This window comes from Pyxicephalus adspersus, chromosome 7 (genome assembly GCF_032062135.1).
Source record: "Pyxicephalus adspersus chromosome 7, UCB_Pads_2.0, whole genome shotgun sequence".
Lineage (NCBI taxonomy): Eukaryota > Metazoa > Chordata > Amphibia > Anura > Pyxicephalidae > Pyxicephalus > Pyxicephalus adspersus.
The window spans coordinates 44,855,394-44,874,714 of record NC_092864.1 but is presented as its reverse complement, the minus strand read 5'-3'; the positions used below and the strand labels follow the sequence as shown (position 1 = coordinate 44,874,714).

General features: G+C 37.3%; 1 protein-coding gene across 4 annotated transcripts in view; it reads right to left on the bottom strand.

Annotated features, from left to right (window-relative positions):
- The window catches only part of LOC140335556 (sodium channel protein type 2 subunit alpha-like), a 92,702-nt gene that overhangs the window by 10,758 nt on the left and 62,623 nt on the right, over positions 1-19,321 (bottom strand). For all 4 annotated transcript variants that reach the window (XR_011921725.1, XM_072418273.1, XM_072418271.1 and 1 more), the window contains 6 exons: positions 18,550-19,026; positions 10,338-10,467; positions 8,242-8,396; positions 7,222-7,395; positions 5,913-6,035; positions 3,556-3,837 (listed from right to left, as the gene is read on the bottom strand). Coding sequence is in view for 3 of the 4 variants with exons in the window: in XM_072418273.1 (XP_072274374.1) it covers positions 3,556-3,837; positions 5,913-6,035; positions 7,222-7,395; positions 8,242-8,396; positions 10,338-10,467; positions 18,550-19,026 (1,341 nt within the window). In the remaining variant the exon portion in view is untranslated. The remainder of the gene's footprint in view (positions 1-3,555; positions 3,838-5,912; positions 6,036-7,221; positions 7,396-8,241; positions 8,397-10,337; positions 10,468-18,549; positions 19,027-19,321) is intronic.

Genomic DNA, 19,321 nt, shown 5'->3' with positions numbered 1-19,321 from the left:
AAGTTTGTGACACAAACCCCATTTGGTTCAACAGATCACCTTTGTTTACCTTACAGGGGTCCCCAACACCTGGCCCGTAGCCCACTGACAGGCCATCTGACAGGTGGGCCGGGAGAGCACAGAGACCAGCGGTGGTCCAAGGCTCTGGCCAGTGCACCCCCCAAGTGGGGTCAGGAAAAGGACCCCACTTGGGGGGGGCGCACCACGCAGAGCCCCGGACCCTGTCTCCTGTGCAAATCGCAGGCTCAGGGTGGTGGGCTCAGACCTGCAATGGAAGAGTGGGCGGGTTCTGGCATTATGACGTCACTCACGGGGAAGTTTCTACCCCTGTGACACAGGACTGGAGTCCGTAGATTTAGTGGTCTGTGAGCTCCAAAAGTTTGGGGACCACTGCCTTAAGATATGGGGGAGCCAAATTCTCCAAATACATTGGGCCTGATTTAAAGCTCTCAAAGGCTGAAGACGATAGACTTTCTTTGAGGAGCCTGGGTAATCCAGAAAAACTGAAATAGATTTCCTAAAAATCATTTACTATTAGCTGGAAAATGTTTTCAGCCTTGGACCAGATCCAATTAAAGTTTGCTGGATAACCCAGGTTCTCTAGTCATAGGGAGCTTTAATAAATCAGATCCCTTGCAGATTCAACGTAAGTCTATCCAACATTCATTTTCAGATTTATCCCTTTGATCTTTCATCCAGTTCCAGTGAATATTATTCATTTAAGCAATAGCTGGCCAGTCTGTGGGGTTTAGTTTTATGTATTGGTCTCTTGGTGCTCATTTATCACGACAATGCAGACATCTGGTTAGGTTTACTAGAGGTTATAGATGGCATATTAATCATGCTTTATTCATCATTTAAATAAAAGATGAAGCATATCTTGGAATTAAATATATACCGTCTGGGGTATACACAAAATCTTCCGGGTGTGGTGCAAAATAATAAGAGGGCCTTTCATAATCATAGCTGAAAGTTTTTTACTGTCCCAATTAACCCATAAATACGTTTTCTTTTTTTTTCCTAAAGGTGCTTACTGAATATTCTAAAAAAGTTTCTTTTTTACTCTATAAATTTGTTTTCCTAAATAGTTAATTAGGGATATTAGCATATATATATCCCAGGGCTCGCTGAACATTTGGGGCTCTATATATAAAACAGGGAATCGGGCATTCCCTCAAATATTCCCCTTGTGGAAATCTTCCAGGCCCATGTGTTTTAATGGCAGTAATTGATTCTCCCCAGGGAATACTCAAGGGCTGGCGGAGATTATGGCAATTTAGCATCTCCACAATGGATACTTTCGTTTGGAAAATTACTTGGGGGCTTTATTACTGTAGACAGTGGTCACCAACCTTTTGGGACCCATGGACCACTAAATTTACCGACACCAGACCGTGCATGCGTAGGGAGCTGGGTGTCACTCAAAGGTGAAGAAACTTCTCCCATAGAGACGTCATGACGCCAAAACCTGCTCACTCTCCCATCGCAGATCTGAGCCTGCCGTGGTAGAGTGACTTGTTGAGAATGTTATATTAAGACAGAAATAGGATCCATTTATTGGAATAATGGTTTTAAAATGTTGATTTGTAAAAATATCTTTATTTTAAGATTTATGTACAATATTGTCTATTTGGCCATTTAAAATAAAGATATTGTTGATATTTTAAACCAAGTTATGTGGAGCTATATGTGCCTAAAAAAGTCCCAAAAATGTTTTGGGTTGGTTTTTGTGGTAAATATTTCTAAAATATTCGGAGATGTGGCACCTGTGTAGCACCATTTTGGGAAACATAGTAATTTGCAGTTCAAATGCTCAAGGTAATGTCAGATTCCCTATTTTATAAACAGAGCCCCTGGAGTAATTATTTTAACAAAGTAATATGTTGCTTATTACAAAAGAAATTCACAATAAACCTAATACAATCATGTATCTTATAGATTATAAAAAAACACATAGAATTATCTTGAACACTTGTGAATCAGTAATATATATATAAAAATTGATGTATACAATCTGCTTACTTAGTTCTTTATATTAATGAATTCAATATTTCACAGTGAACCATAAGCAGAGAATTAACCCAAGGGCCTGAAAGCTATTTGGACGTCCACAAAATGCTGTACAAAGGTGATGTAAAGGGAGATTTTGATTAATTAACTGTAGCCAGGCTGCTGATATGGGACTCTGTGCAAGTTTGCTTCAAGGACCAATTAACTTTATTGTATAAAAAAATCAAATAGTTGAACAAGCAATCTGGATTGCTCACGAGATATTTAATTTACCTGCTCATTTTTAAAGCAATGGGTAAATATTTTCTTTTTTATTAAATATAATATTATTACATAGTATTTATATAGCTCCAACATATTACATGGCACATACAAAGTCCATAGTCATGGCACTAGCTGTCCCTCAAAGAGAATCACAATCTAATGTCCCTACCATAGTCATATGTCTTTAATACGGTCAATTTTAGGAGAAAGCCAACTAACCTAACTGTAGGTTTTTGGGTACCCAGAGGAAACCCACGCAAACACAGGCAGAATATACAGATATGCAGATAATGTCCTGGCCGAGATTTGAACCTGGGACCTAGCATTGCAAAGGCCTGAGTGGTAACCTCTGAGCCACCGTGCTGCCCATATAAAAAATATATTTTATTACAGAAATATGCAGATTAAAAAGGTAAAATACCAAACTATGTAAATATATAACCCAGCAATGTTCAAAAAAGAAATGTCACGAGTGGAGAAGTAAACCCTTTTCTGCAACAATAAATACAACAAATAAGCAAAAAGAGCTATGTATGCGCATCATCAGTTTTGGTTTTCAGGAGACCCAGCAATCCTGGCTTCCCCTGCACATGCTATGAATTAACGAACTATCACAAGCCTGGGCAGGAATTACCTCATCCTGACCCGACCAATCAAAATGGACTAAGACTGTTAAAAGGACATAAGAAACAGGAAGATACCAACGCTCACCAAGGGAATGGGGACAGGTGCAAAAAACAGGGTATGTTTCCACTGTAACATTAAACTCCTACCTTACCTTCAGCCTTGCACAGATGTACAGACTCCTGCACCCTATTTAACTTGCTTACCAGGATTTCACTGTATAGTGTGATTTAGAAGCTGTACCCTTCTCTTTGGAGAACTTCCAGCAACATCTTGCACATTCCACTCCCACCAGACTGTGACCAGTCCACCTAATACTAACAATTCTTGTCCAATAAAAAATGTGTTTTTGGGGGAGCAGTTTTGTTACCTTTGGCTGATTTTTCCTGATTTAAACCACAAATCACCCCACCTCCATAAGATAGTGGGGGTAGTGCAAATTACAGAAGACAATTAGCCCCAGCTAATAACACTGATTATGATTTTATTGCTACAAGAGCACAGAACACAAACTCATTGGATATCAAACAAGATCAGCAGGTATTTTTTTGCTAGATAAAACAATACATTTAAACAGACCAAAAAGGCAAAAAATAGAAAACTTTGGTTGTTACGATTTACATAAACTTAACAAAATAAAAGTAAGTTGTTACTCACCACTTGCAGTAAAGCAAGATATCCTGCGCCCACATTATCAAAGTTCACTTTGACATTCCTCCAGCGGGTATTGTTTGTGGTGCTATTGAGCTGAATGCATTCAGACTTGTTGCTAGCTTCAGTTATAGAGAGCATGGTACCAGTTGTACTATTAGCACAGTAATAATATTTTCCAGCTAACAGGTTCACTCCCATGATGCTGAAAATCAGCCAAAATATAAGGCAGACCAAAAGCACGTTCATGATGGAAGGTATGGCACCAACCAAAGCATTCACCACCACCTGTAGGTCAAGAAAAGATAATTAAAAATGAATGTACAAAAAAGTCTTTTCAAAACTGCTTCTTGGCTTAAGATTCTAAATATTTACACTAAAGACACACTCCAATTAAGGGCACTTTATTAGCCACACACGTACACACATGCAATTATTCTCATTGGAAAGGGTCTTTCATGATCCTTTCCAACGACAAACGACTGCATGATGCATGAATGAGTACTGTACATATAGCATCGTTCTGCTCTATGGAGAGGGGAGGGAGAGAATGACAGAGTGACAACCCACTGCTCTCTCTCCCCTTCACTTGCTTTACGATCTTTCATCGTCCGCCGATCTGCCAGGGCGGTCGTTTGGGCAATGGATGACAAACACTGTACGCACGCCAATTTCGCGTCCGATATCAGCCTTTAGCAGATTATCTTAGGAGAACCATTGCATGTGTGTACGTAGCCTTACACACAGTGGTAAACAGTGGTTTGCAGTTCTTAGTCACACGTACACATGATGCATTTCTGTTGCTGGAAAAAATCTATTGTAATCATATTCAGTGACAGATGAATGAAGATTGCTGTACACACAGCCCCATTCTGTTCTTTGGAGAGGGGAGGACGACCGAGTGCGACCCTCCTCCATAGGAGTGAACAGATTGTTTGGTTGTTTGTTGATCTGCCAGGACAGATCATTGATTGACGCCAATATACTGCTGCATAAATGTCAGATGTTCACCCGAGACAAGAAAATTGATGATAATTGATAATTGATTTGACGTGGGTATGATAAACATGGTGATTATAACTGAAAAATTCTCATACTATTGTTAGTATGAGAAATTACCATAATTTGTATCGTTTTATACAAAAAGTAAAGTTCAGTGTTATAGCAAACCATCCAACAATTTGTTATAGCAAACCATCCAAAAAACATTGTCTTTATATTGCCCTCTAGTGGGACATCCAAACTCAAATTTTTGGTAGGGGATATATATTTTTAATGCTGAAATATGGTAATATGTCAAAACCACCTATTGCAGTTCTGCTAACATCACACATAGGTGTTGGGGTCGGTCCTCAGGGGAGTTGTCTAGTGCAACGCAGAACTGCTGGTCCTGCATTATACACAATGACACCAGAGTGCCTGTGAATCTCTTGATTGAGATATATTATTAGTAAATTGAAACTGTAGATTAAAACAAGAATAAACTCTTTAAAGAGCCACGCTGCAGTGCCGGCACTGCAGCGTGGCTCTTCAAAGAGATATTGCTTGTTTTTTCTACCATTTTTAGCTTTGCACGGTTTTGCCATTTTTAGCTTTAGAGGACAATTGTCATAAAGTATAAATATGAACAGCTATTGCTGAAAATAATAGTTTCCTGCCTGTTTCTAGTATGTAGTACTCAACAGAGAATTGGTAAGTTAGACTACAGTCATAGTTTCTAATTTGCATACTTGTTCAGGGGTAAAAAAAATGAAGCCTTTGGATCAGTCTTTTTAAACCTTTTTAACATGGCGGAAACGTTAAAATAACTTCCAGGTCTTAGGGAACCTCTTATCTAAATACTATATTAACAGCTCACAATACAATAAATACATTGCATGCTCTGAAAGAACACTTGTTGAGAAACACTACTTAAGACTGTCATACTGATGAGTCAGAGAATATTTCTGAAAGTAGGGACAGCAATGCTGTTTTCTGTAATGAGTTTCCCTTGAATACATATCAAACCTTTTTAGCTTGCTAAACCTCTTCATTTAACAATAGACCTTTCTCTAAGCCAAGTGACATATCCTGTTGTAAACAGATAATTTACTTTGCCAAGTGAACAGCATACAAACCCTTATTAGATCAAACCCAGTGTATGTAAAACCAAATCTTAATTTTTTCATTCATAACTTGGAAATCTTGCTAGTAACATCATTTGTTGCAGCATGAGAACATTAAGCAGCTGCATCACAATTCATAGCCACGTTGTAAGTGTGCCAGGTATGCTACTGTAGGTGGGTTGGGACTGAATACATACAGTATGCACCTAAAAATATATAGAGAGACACTGAAAACATGATTTTTAAACATGAACTTACCCTCATCCCTTCAAACCGTGACAGGGCTCTTAGGGGTCTCAGTGCCCGCAGTGTTCTAAGTGACTTGATTGCCCCTAATTCTGAGTACCCCAAAGCATTGGCTATAAGGCTAACCAAAGATATCTTAAAAAGAAAAAAATGACAAATACATTTAATTTTTATTTGGCACATACATATTACAATATAGTATTTTAATGTATATAAAATATCTATAACATCACTGCAGGTATAAAATATGTGCACACAGTAATACCTGTACATATATATATAAATCACCCTTCCAAATCCTCCTATTATGGCTGAATCCTAACTGGTTATGACAAAGCTCTGACACTGCTGAGTAGCGTCAGGGTTTGCTGCTTAACCCCACCTCCCCATGTGCCCATCCCTATAATGGACAGCCTTACTGGGCAATAGGAGTATGCAGGAAGTAAAAAGGGGTGGGTTTTGTTCATTAAGGCAAAAGTTTTGATTGACTAAAGTTTTTTTTAGGGGAGTATTCAGGACAGCTCCCATTTCTGTTTTTCTTTTTTTTTGTTTTGTTTCTTTTAGTTATTTTAATTATTATGTGTGTACTGTTGCCTTAAGTATCTTACCTTACTATATCTAATTTTTTTGCTGTTTTTCTTTTTGTAAAAAGAAGAAGAAAGAACTACATAAAGCCCCCTAAAATCCACCAAAAACCAATTTTATTTCATGCTCCCCATTTATTGCAGTCTGCCATTGGCAAAGTAATTTTTGCTGAATATTGATAGAAAAGAAACATTGTTTATTTAATAAAGCACAGCAAAGATACATAAATGTATGTTGGTGGATTTAAAAAGAAAAACTTAATTATAAAACAGGGAATATGACATTTCCACAAACATTTCCTGGTGGGAATTAATTACTACTATTAAAACACATTGAGCTGAAAAATTCCCACAAGGGAATGTTTGATGGAATGTCTTAGTTGCTGTTTTATAAATAGAGCTCTATAAGTCCTATAATGACCCATATACATGTCACTGCACTACATTAAACAAATCTAATAAAATCGGATCTGCTTATAACATCAAGTTATACTTTTGAGCTTAGTTCATACTGACGGTCTAGCAGCTTTTCGTGCTGTTGAGCCGCCACCACTTCCATGCTCCTTCAAAATGACAAGCATTGGCATACATTTGATTGATGGTCATAATTCACCCCAACCACTTCTATTCGTTGACTATAGGTGGCTGCAGTTACACTGCTCCTGTCTGTGGGAACTATCCCTAAGCATTTTATGACTTTCTGGGCACAGCTGCATGAAACAGATGGGTGTACGTACATCTACAATCAGAAAATCCAACCAGCACCAGGCATTAGTGAAATATGCAACAAATCCATAGGCCACCCATTTTAAGAGCATTTCTGCTATAAACACGTAGGTAAAAACTCTGTCAGAATATTCCAACACGGTCTTGATAGTTTTATGCTTCTCAATATTAATATCTTCAAAAGCCTGAAAAAAAATGAGGCCAAATTATAAAGAGATGTTACTTGTACAGCATGAACAATACGGAACTCCACATTTTAACTTAGCCAAGGGGATTGCAAACAAATATATAAATATTCAATGTGGTCCAATTATTTAAATGCATTGAATATGTTTAAATATTATGGATATCACTACATAAAAGCAATTTGTATATTAAGTACATATGCTATCCAGCACGGAAAACTGGCAGAGAGTAGGAGGGTACTGGCAGCCAGTCACCAAGAGTAGAGGTACATTTAGGTAGGCTAATTGGGAGTATCACTATTAAAAGGCCATGTATGTGTCAGCAGTGGTTAGCATATCTGTAAAATGATTGGTTAATTGTTTGACCTAGGGACATGCAAAAATGAAAGGCATATAGTGCAATATGAAAGATAGATTAAAGATACCACAGGTAAATGCCCGTTTCTTCCTTGGTAAACCCTTACTGAATGGAATCAAAGAGATAAGCACAACTTAAAATCTATTGTAGGTAAAACATATTTGTCCAGAACAATAAATAGGATTGATTTCTACAATGTGTTAACTATTTTCCTCTTGTTCTGGAACAGTTCTTGAGTTATAGATGAGCCCCTGTGTGATATCGTAAGCCAACAGCCAAGCCGGTAACCGGGCATAGGCAGCAGCAGGCAACTCCTTTCATGCCTTCTATATTAAATTGTTAAGCTAACCATGCCCAACTGCCACTTAATACTAACTAATGTGTAATTCCTTCACTATTCACTTTCATTTTAAAAACAGCAGTACAAGAGAGAATTAAACAAGTCTGATTAGGTTGGCGTAGTAAAATACTAAGTGTGTTGTTCTTACCAAGGCCCCGCTGCTTAGAAGAATCATGAGGATTATAAATGATTCAAACCAGCTGTGCTCCACAATAAGGTAGCAGGTTTTCCTGAGGTTCCACCATGTTTTTCCTCTCCCTTCTTCAATGTTTATTCGGCAACATGCACATTTCTCCACGCAGCCTGGGGACAAGAAAAAAAGAGCTGGCAAGTAATCAATTAAGACTGCTAATAAGGGTTTTTCCTGCCCCTAAGAAGTCCACAGACTCAATAGAACAGTTGCTGCAGCTTTTACTTTTCGAAGGAATGCTTTCGCAATGTTGATTTTTTTTTATATCTGTGCTCTAAAAATATGTTGAAGCAATGAGCCTGATTTAAGAAAGATCTCCAAGGCTGGAGAGGGTACACTTTAATCATAAAAGCCGAGTGATCCAGCAAACCTGGAATGGATTTCTTCAAAGTCATTTGCTATTTGCTAGTACATGTTTTGAATCCTGGACCAGATCCATTCAAGGTTTGCTGGATCACCCAGCAGATGAAAGTGTATCCTCTCCAGCCTTGGAGAGCTTTAAAAAATCAAGCCCAATGGCTTTAAAATATTTTCTATGCAAGTGAAATTGGGGGGTTACATGAAGCAGCTTAGAACTTAAAAACATTCAGTAAATAATCAAAGATGTAACCCTATCTCACTCTAAATTGTGAGGCTACCACTGGAAGATGTCACAGTATTGGTGAAGTCAGATACTTTGGTTGCACTAACAGTGGTAATTTACAAAAAATGGAAAAATACTGTATTGTGGAAGACATTTCACTACTTATCCATTAGGCTTTCTGTAATCCGCCCATTAGGGGATGATATTTTGTGACGATTGTCCAAGAACTTGATAGAAGGTGTAAAAGTTTGTGAAATGGTGCCTTGTCTGGGAAAGGTGTTTATTTTGCAAAAACATGGCTTAAGCTATGTACACACATCAGATAATTGTCCACTAAACGGCAAATTTCCTACATGTGTACAGTTGTCCTCCAACATCGTTCATGGCTGTGGTGGATAAACAACTGATTAGGAGCGACGATTGTGCATTTTAGTGGAGGAGAGCACAGCAAGGTGCCATTCACTCATCCTTTCGCCATTCACTTTGCACAGAATTTATCATTTGTCCTTCATGATTGATTGTTTCCAGTGACAACTTTCTGACATCCATCAAACCTCTGTACAGGGCTTTAGGGTGAGTATTGTCAGATTGCCAGAGTAGTTATGATGAGACTGAATTACACACACATGCAACATGAAGATATAGATGTAACATATTGCTTTTATATTGCCCACCACTTAAAAGTCTAAAGACTCCAAAGCCAGAAGTCAAGGTAAAGATGGAAGCACCGTCTGTGAAAGGGAGACTGACTTTGTAGTGCTGGAGATAATTTAGGTCAAATGCGCCATATTATGCAATTGGGTACATTTTTTCCAAAGGTTTTGTTTTGCTTTGATTCCTTTTGGAGAATTGGATGTGGGCAGCCATCAGACAGTTGTATACTGTACATAAGGTATTAGTTCAGTTCCAAAAATGGTGAGATAGTGATTGTGAAAGATTTTTTACACCTCCCTTCCCCAAAACTTTTTTGACCTATTCAGTCAGTGAAGATTATTGGAATACTTCTTGTCTAATCAACAGGATGATGATGCATTTGGGTTTTATTGATCAAACTGGGGATGTTTGGATATAATCTTGATCGAGGCACTCTCTGCAAGGACACTTATTGAACTAATATTTATTCATATGTGTGTTTATAAGATCTACATACTTATTTATTTATTACTTATTTTCAGTGTTTAATAATTTGGACAATCATTTAATGGCTTAGATTTATTATTTATATCTGTAAAAATGAAATACATAGCCATGAAATGCTGAAGTTTGTTCTTGAGACTAATTTCAACTAGGGAAACCACTTGGATGTATAGAGAAACATTTTTACTATCACATAACAAGCTTAGTTAAATGACTTACTAGTTTTGGCTGATCAGTACCATCTGTTGTGGAACATGTTGGCTATAATATTCAGTTAAGAAAAATCAGTAGCATGAAGCATGGCAGAAACATTGGCAATGTGAATGGAACATACCATCTGTAAAGCATGACTCTGGATTAAGTGTCTCCTCATAGTCATAACCCAAGAAATCATCTTCTCCTTCCATTCCTGGTGGTCTGATGTCTATTGTGCTACCCTCAGAGGAGCTGGAAAGTTTTACCTTCTGCAAAGTCAAACAGTGAAATAAAGTTAGGAAGCTACATATAAAAACGTACAAATTGGTAAAGCACCAGTTTTACAATGTGGAGCAATATTTGACATAAATTAACCAATCACAGATCAGTTTTCAGATGGCAGCTAGTTAATCATTAGTTAAGGTTACCATGCGACACTGATCCTATCGATCACAGTTTTATTCAGGAAGGTGGTTTTTGGTGTTGTCCTGCAAATTTGTCCAATGTGGAAAAAATAAAAATTGAAAGCCGTCAATGGTAAAGTACAGAAGATTCATAATTACTAAACCAAAACTGAGTTTAGACAACAGAAGATTTCAAAGTATGTATTTAGTTTTCTCCTTAAGGTATGGAATGGCAACTTTTGTCAAATATACTAATGTGAGCTGTGTGTTTCATATGCTAATATTACATTTTCCCTGTATTTATTTGGTACAAATTGTTTAGTGAATTCCAAATTTGACATATTATTTTCAATATAGTACACTACTATATTACAGGATAGCCATCACCCATGCAATAACATTGCAGGTTGCTCTAACATTCACCAAATCTTTTTGTACTTCCATTCTGGATCTTTCTTTTTTCCTTTTTATATCCTCCACATTACTGCAAGAACCACCAAACTACTTTCTTCCAGCAGGTCTACATCAGACCCTCCTACCAATGTAGGATACCAGTTAGTGGCTATTCATTTGAAGGTCGTAGAAGCTGGTGGGCAATTTAACCTGCACTCATCTATTTGAAATGAAATATCAGTTAAAGTGTAATGTTGAGTATATGTTTAATGATCTGTGAAATGATATTGACCTTGAGCAACACGTCCTTTGGGATACTATGTTACTCAAAGTTCCCAAATACGAAGAATTTGACCAAAAGTGGTAACATGTGGACAATTCCTTTTGGATTTGGAAGGAAATTTAAGTGAATCTGTGCTGACATATGCACTTATGTTCACATATCCTTACCCCCAACTCCCCCAGCACTCTGATCACACCCTTTTGGACTAAAAAAAAGGAGTCTATTGCAACTACATGAGCTTACATAAGGCTAACTTACACAGGATGCCTAAACCACCAGTTGGTAAGAGTCTCCAAAGTTATGTTGGAAGAAGAATAGGCCACATACTCCTTCATACCTGAAGGCATTGGATATCTTCTGCTGCTTCATAATATTGAAGGTAAGGTAAGTAAAAGCAACACCCGAGGCCAGGAATATAAGTGAACCTGTTGCTTTGCTCTACATGGGAAAAGCATTGGTTCATTTCAGGTATGATCTGTCTAAAATAAGAGTAATGGTATCAGATTTATCTAGCATTTAAAGTAGAACTAGTCTCACTTAACATCTGGCTATCAGGGAGGTTTTTATTGCATAATGGGATAGGTGATGCCCCTCTGCAATAACTGTTCTTATGTGCCTGATCGCCATCAAATTTCACTGTGCTGTGCATGCAGATACCTAGCAATACCCAATGCAGGGATACCCAGCAATCAGACGTCCCTTGCACGTGTCTGGTAAGAATTATGAGTTATTTCATCCCAGCCTGGCTAATCAGGAAGGCCAAAAATCATTTTAAGGAAGAGAAAGAAGAAGATGGTGTTGTCCTCCCACAGAAAAGGGACAGGTGAGTATTGTGAGTTTAGTTATGGTAAGCTTTAAGTCTTCTGTAGGTCTTAAGTATGTTGTAGAAAACAGAGCCAATCTTACTTTTTAACCTATACAACAATGACCCTACAATACCTACAGAAAAAGTTTTTTTTTATTAATTTACAAAAAAGTATACAGTTTTATATTTTCATTGGCTCGGTATGCAATACAGCTCTGCTGTCCTATTTATATTATAATATTTACAATTGTTTTCTAGAGAATGGGTTTGTGTCATATACTATAGCATCAAATAGGGCAAAAATTCTCCAGCCGATACATGACATGCCTGCAAAGCATAGATAGTAATAAATGCCATGGCCATTCATTTAGTACAAGTTTTAAGGGAACAGGTGCAAATTCATACATTAAAATATTATGCAGGTGGAATTAGATGGAATCCCTAAATTAATATATCTTTTCCAGTAAAAAATTTGTTCAAGAATTTATGAATTTAATAGGGTTTTTTTACCTTCAAATGACTTTATTATTTGTGACTTATGGAGGCTCTCCAGCAATCAATTCCAGAATATTACTTTTTTCAGCTACTATTCATGCTTTCTTCTAGCAGGTCTACATCAAACTTTCCTACCTATATATATTCATGGCTTACAGAGGCTCTCCAGCAATCCATTCCAAAATATTACCTCTCATGCTATTTTACTGTTTAAATGATAAGGGAAAAAAAGTGTTTTCCAATTGAATATGGCACAAACTGTTAAGGTTCTCTTTTGTCCAGGTCATGGTATAGCTAGTAGTGGTTAGTCACATTTACCTGGAGTTGATTTGTAAAGTTGATGTATCTTTGCTTATCAAAATACCTTTTTCTTACTTTGGATGAGTGTTAGGAACATACACCAGCATTTCTAGGCACACAAGTAACTTAGTCACCTTACTACAATCCTAGATAACTGGAATAAAGTGACCTTTTTATTCTATAACGCACATGGACAAAGGCCTCTGGAGGAGGGACTGCAGAAATGAGCTTCATGACAGTCCTTGTCCTTAACTCTGGATTGTCACTATGTAAAGGAGACCCACTCCAAGATAGATGTATTTCTTCGATTCCCTGAAGAGAATAATAGTTTACATTTGTTCATCCCAAGTTAGAAGCTAATCTGTGATTTGGACTACATGCCATTTAGAGTTTGAACTGCAACCACCTAACACTCTCTTACTCTATCCCTCTCCCTACCTACCTCAACCGGTAAGTATACAATAAACTACCCCTAACTATAGATGTGCAAGCCAGAGTGTTCATTCATGCCACAGCCAATGTAGATCTGCAAAAATTCAGATTCTCCTGCAGAAGTGATTGATACAAAGGCAACCAACACTTACAGAATTGCCCAGTTCTAAAGATTCTGATGGACATGGTAGCGCTTGAACAGGAGGAGGTTAGGGGACACAAGCTACCAGGGAAGTAAGTGCAATAGCTCTTTCATAGCAGATAGCTGCCATTATGTTTTTGTTATAAAGATGACTGAGTTATTCATGTGGCTATAAATGCTGGGTTATGTTTCTGACACACATTGGATTGGATAGGTTTTCAACATTCCAGATGAAGACCAGGGAAATGTGTGTAGCTACTATTATCTGTGGTGTTGTACCCCTGGATAATCTTTCTGAATATTCCCTAAAACTATATTTGCACAATAGGGGGGTTTTATAAAAGGTTTTAGGATGTTCACTTGCCAAGGAGAATTATTATCACCTTGCAAGGGAAAACTCACTTGCAAAGAATAACCAACTACATGCAATGGAATCTACAAATGATGTGTTGCATGTGATTGGATGGTTGAAGTCAGCAGAACTTCATCTCATTTACTAAGCTAACCGAGATGTATCTTGAACAGTGGCAATCCACCTAGGTAAGTGAACATTCTATATTTCTTTAGTAAATCAACCCCATGTATTTAAATAGGATGAAGGTGAGAAAACGTTTCAATTAAACTCTTCATTGTAGCCAGCTGGAAGCTTCAGGCAACAGGAGATGATGTAACCCCAGTGATGTGACTTGTACATCTATTGACATGGCTTCTTTACTGATCACCTATGCCTCTCTGTTGCCTGAGTCTCCCCAGTAAGCTCTAAACTCTTGATATTAATTGCAATTCACCGAGGTTTTTCATTCAGTTAGTATATTATGTTCGGGCTATGGGTAAGATGATTTAAGGGTATAATAGCAATATTAATATGTCAGTAGATGCTGAGCTATGAGAAAATGATTTGCAAAAACTTAAACTACAGGTGTTAGGATATATAAACCTGAAGCAGCATAAGAAAACTGCTTTAAACTGAGATTCAAATGCTAAAAACCCTACTCTTACTACTTACCTTGCAATTTTTCTTGTGGGGCAAGAGGAGTAGTAGTAGTCCTGAAGATTTTTTTTCTAAAATTCAGTACAGCCATATCAAACATGTAATTTGCAAAGCCTTTTTGAACTACAGAATTCGGACCCATAGGCCTTGTACCCAATACATGGGGTAGAGTATAGTGCTTCACATAGTTTACAATGGGCAAGGACATCAGACAATGCATAGAGAGCAATGTCTGATGTTCCCACTTATGCATTGCACTGCAGTGTGTTTTGTTAATGTACTGTTGCATGCATTTCTGTCTGTTTTGGGGCACTGTCCCAATCAGTGTAAATAATGTGGTTAGCATTGCAACAGACAGCCACGCAGGTTTGTACAGCAACACACTTCCTTGCTGTAGTTGGAATGGAGCCATATTTTGGCCTATGTTTTCCCTTCCTAAGATCTTGTCTCCCATGATGTGACTCTTCCTGTAGTGGGAATAGATCAGGCAAATAGCTTTTTGGGAATTATACCTGGTGCATATATTTATATTGTATCAAGTGAGACCATAATCAAATTTCAGAAAACTGTGATGGGCAGAGTTTGTAATCCCTGGGCAGAGTTGGTATTTATACAGGCTTTTGGTTAGATGTTGTCAGACAACACCAGTTGTGTAAAATGGCAGGCACAAACAACAAAAGTAATCGGATCTTCCATAAAGATGAAGCAAACCAAGTAAATACCTTATGACATCATGAGTAAATACAAATAGAGTCCATGCATAAAGTCTCAATGGTCTCTGTAACTTCCTAATCACAATTCTTTTCATTTAATCTGGCTGTAAATGTACTATTTGTACGTTTTATATATGGAAATTTTAACAAATACATATTTTTTGAAAAATGATGCATGTCCCCCTTTGCATTTTCACCTTACATTTCAAATTGTAAAAATACTTTAGTTAGTCTTCCTGAAGAGCATGGCATGCACATTATTTAGGTAAAGTGGCATCAGTGACCACGGAGTACATGCAGCCTGTAAATAGCAGCATCAACTTGAGAGTTGATGAAACATATGATCAGTCAAAGCAACATGCTGCTCTTGTACATTTCAGCACCATGGAGAGTGGCAACTGCCCACCCTGTGTTGTGAACTTCTGAGACCTTGCTGAATTCACAGAACAGAGCAGGTTTGCCAGTCTTGCATGATCATGCTTATGGTCAAGTTAAACAGTTCAGCACTTGGGACAGCTGTGCAGAATTCTCATTGTGTTGCAATGGATGAGAAGGCCCATAGCTGAGCTGCATGCAGACTGATAGTCATCGGTAGCATAACCATATAGATTACTTGAAGGGACACGTTGCTGTGTCTTGTTAAAAATAAACACCAGAGCTGTATTCTTGTCTCCTCCAACTTGTTTTTTACCCCTGTGAGAAGTGAGAAGGGGAACCAAAAAAAGGTCATAATATGTCATTTTTCCGCTATGTTGCATGCGCCTAGATTTAAAAGTAAAGGACAAAGAAAAAGCATCATAATTATTATTTTCACACATATGCCTGAAACTACACAGGATGTTTTTTAGCCCCTCTGTTCACCTTCTATAGTTTAATTTGAAGTTCCACAATCTCATGGAATGTCTTTCTTCAAATCCAGGCAGTCATTCTCCTCTACCTGAAAATGCCGTGTTCCAGTACCAAAATCACAGTGCACATACAGTATGGGACCACTGAAGTGTCTGTGCTTCTCTCTCAAATATGAACCAATTAATAACTGTGTGCAAAGTAATCCTTTTCTTTTTAACTACATAAAAAAATTCACTTTCTGTGACTCTGGCTTTTTTATTTGGCTTTATTTCATGATGTGCCAAACATACTAAATACGCCACGTTATTTGTTCTTTTATTTGCTATTTTTAGCTTATTGAACATGTACAATGAGATATAATTAATTTTTGCAACATTTTCCTAAAACAGGGTAGTTGTCCTATGGTAGAAATGTTAGGAAAGATTTCTGTAAAGATCTATATGTGAAGATTTCAGGTTTTGGGGCACTATAACATGTAGGGAGCAGCAAAAAAAGATACTTGTGTAGGTTTGGGCATGCAGTGATAAATATTCATGCATTTACATTTTACAAAGATAGTTTTTTATGATGACTCTCATCATCAGCTACAATAGTATGTTCAACATACATAAATACAACAAGGTTTTGTGTTACATTCTAATGCAATTTCATGGTAAATTTGGAAGATTTCTATCAGTTTTCATTAAAACCAAATCACCTGGAACTAAATGGTTCACTCACCATTGCAATTAAAAGTGTAGTTAAACCACTATAATAACAATCATGCTGATTTTACTAATCTAAGTATCAAAACTGGGAAACATTGCAGTCAGGTGCTTCTAAAATTGTCACAAAGTTTATGACCACATAGAAAATATTTGACCACAAGAAATATTTCTCAAATAGCTCACACAAGCTTACTAATTAGCTGCATTCTATTGGAATTCTTCTAATTAGTTCATTATGTTCAAGAAAAATGGAAATAAAACTGTTAGTGGTACAAAAAGGCAAAGATGCAGAGTAAACTGATACATAATATTCTAATACAATTATTATTAAATATTATTTTAACTGTGTGTGGTCTACATATTTTAGAGTAACAAAACACATCAAAAACACACAGTAACCTTTATTAAAAATCAAAGTGGAAAAATCAGGTAATTTTCAATCAGTTGCTATGGCAATTTTTTTTTGTTACTATTAAAAAACAGGTACAATACTTCTCCTGTATGAAGTAACATTTTCAGAAAGCAGAAAACCACTAGGAATGGCTACACTATGTGTAAAAACAATGTTGTACATGACCAGGGTTACAGGTTATTTACCCCTATGATTTTCTTATAAGGTCTTACTCTTAAAAACTGTTAGGAATTTTACTTTTTTTTTGGAGAGGGTGAAATGCAAAATCTTTTTGCTAGAAAAATCTTGGCTCCATGCTTCTTCCATCTTTTCTCAGATTTAGTCTGAACAGCTAATGCATAAGGGGTTTGGTATTTTAGCGTCCAAAAAGGTATTTCAGATTTAAAATAAAATGGCAGGCAACATGGATGAAGTGTTTGATGAAGCGGTGAGTAAAGGCCAGATCTGTCACTACTGGAGGGAGGCACACTAAGGCTATGTACACACGTTAGATTTTTGTTGTAGGACAGGATCTTTTACAATACTTTCCAACGCCAAAAGACTGAAAGATGCATGAATGAGTGCTGTACATACAGTGCCATTCTGCACTATGGGGAGGGGAGGGAGAAGAATGAGCGAGCGGCACCCCACTCCCTCCACTGGCATTGCAGTCATTCCTCATCCAACGTTCATGGATCTATGACATCGGACAAGCGCTGTACACATGTCAGATTCCTGTCTGATACCAGCCCTGAAGCGATAAATGGACGATAATCATCTGATGTGTACAAAGCTTTAGAAGTAAGTGTGCTACAATATACAAGTATGCTGTGCATAATATGGTGAGAGCTCACCCTACACAGTAGACCATATACCACAAGCTTATATGTATATTTTTTTTTATGAGTACAAAAGCAAAGACCTAAAAATTCTAACCTATTGGGCACTACCTTCCGGAGCTGGTTGGTGTTTTTTAGTTGAACCTGGCTTTTCATGGCTATTACAGTTTGCCCTAGAAACCAATGAGTTTTCAAAAATAGGTTTTGATACCCAGAGAGGGCTCTGGTTTCAGAAGTCTTCTGGCAATTCAAGTTTTTTTTTTCCCACTTCTCTTCAATTAGCCAAAGGTATACCAATCAATCAGACCCTATGTGGCTTTTGGTTAAACTCAATGAAGATTTGCAAACCAAATTATGTACTTATGAAACAACTAACAAGTAATGTTATATATAACTCTGTTTTATACAATTTACTTTTGTTCAAAAACCAAACCAATTTTAGTAACTAGTAACTTTAATTACACCACACCTAGGCAAAACTATATGATATTGGTATCAACTTTTCCATTCTCCAGTCGGAATTATGTAATAGCTTTTTCATTAAAGAACAGGAAATAGCCTAGAAAAAAACAGCAATCTTTAATGTGCCATTTGTATTAAGTCTTACCTCTTTACTCTCTTCAGGGTCAGATTCACTACTGAAATCAGTATTTGGGTTATCAAAGTCCGACTCTCCGGCCGCAATAGGCACTGCTACGGTGAGGCACTGTTGGTTACTAACAGCCATACAGTCCTTCTCATCACTTCCATACTTCTCTATACTGCTTCCTATCCCACTGGTTGTCCCGCTTGCTTCTTGACGGTAATTTTTTACTTTGAGGTTCTGCACCACAATATTTGTATAAATGCCATTATCACGTCTAATTCTCAGCTCTTCCAGCTGTTTTGTGTCATCTGCATCTTTTTTAGCTCTTAAAAACAATTTCTGGAAAAAATCACGGAGGCATTTTTTAACATAAGACACCCCCCTCTGGATCCTGCCCACTGCAATCTGGAGATTATTCATTTCACCATCATCATCAGTAGCTGAAAGATTGTCAGAGCTGAAAGAGCTCAGGAGTAAGGCCAAGAACAAATTCAGCACCTACAAGTCAAATAAAAACAATGTGTGATACATAAAGACTACTCAGAGGTAGGAATTTTCTTTTTTAACATTTAAAGTGTATGTATATGTAAAACTTGTATCCTGTTGAGTGGGAAAGGTTAAAAACCCCAGTCAGTTTATTCATTGCGTTCATTCATTTTTGTGTTCATTTGAAGAGATTTTCTAACAGTTGTTTTAATTGATAGAATCCCCTCATCTCTTGTTCTGGTGCCACTTGTACAGTATCATATATTTCTAATACCTATATCTGTAACAATTGTCCCTTTATAATGTT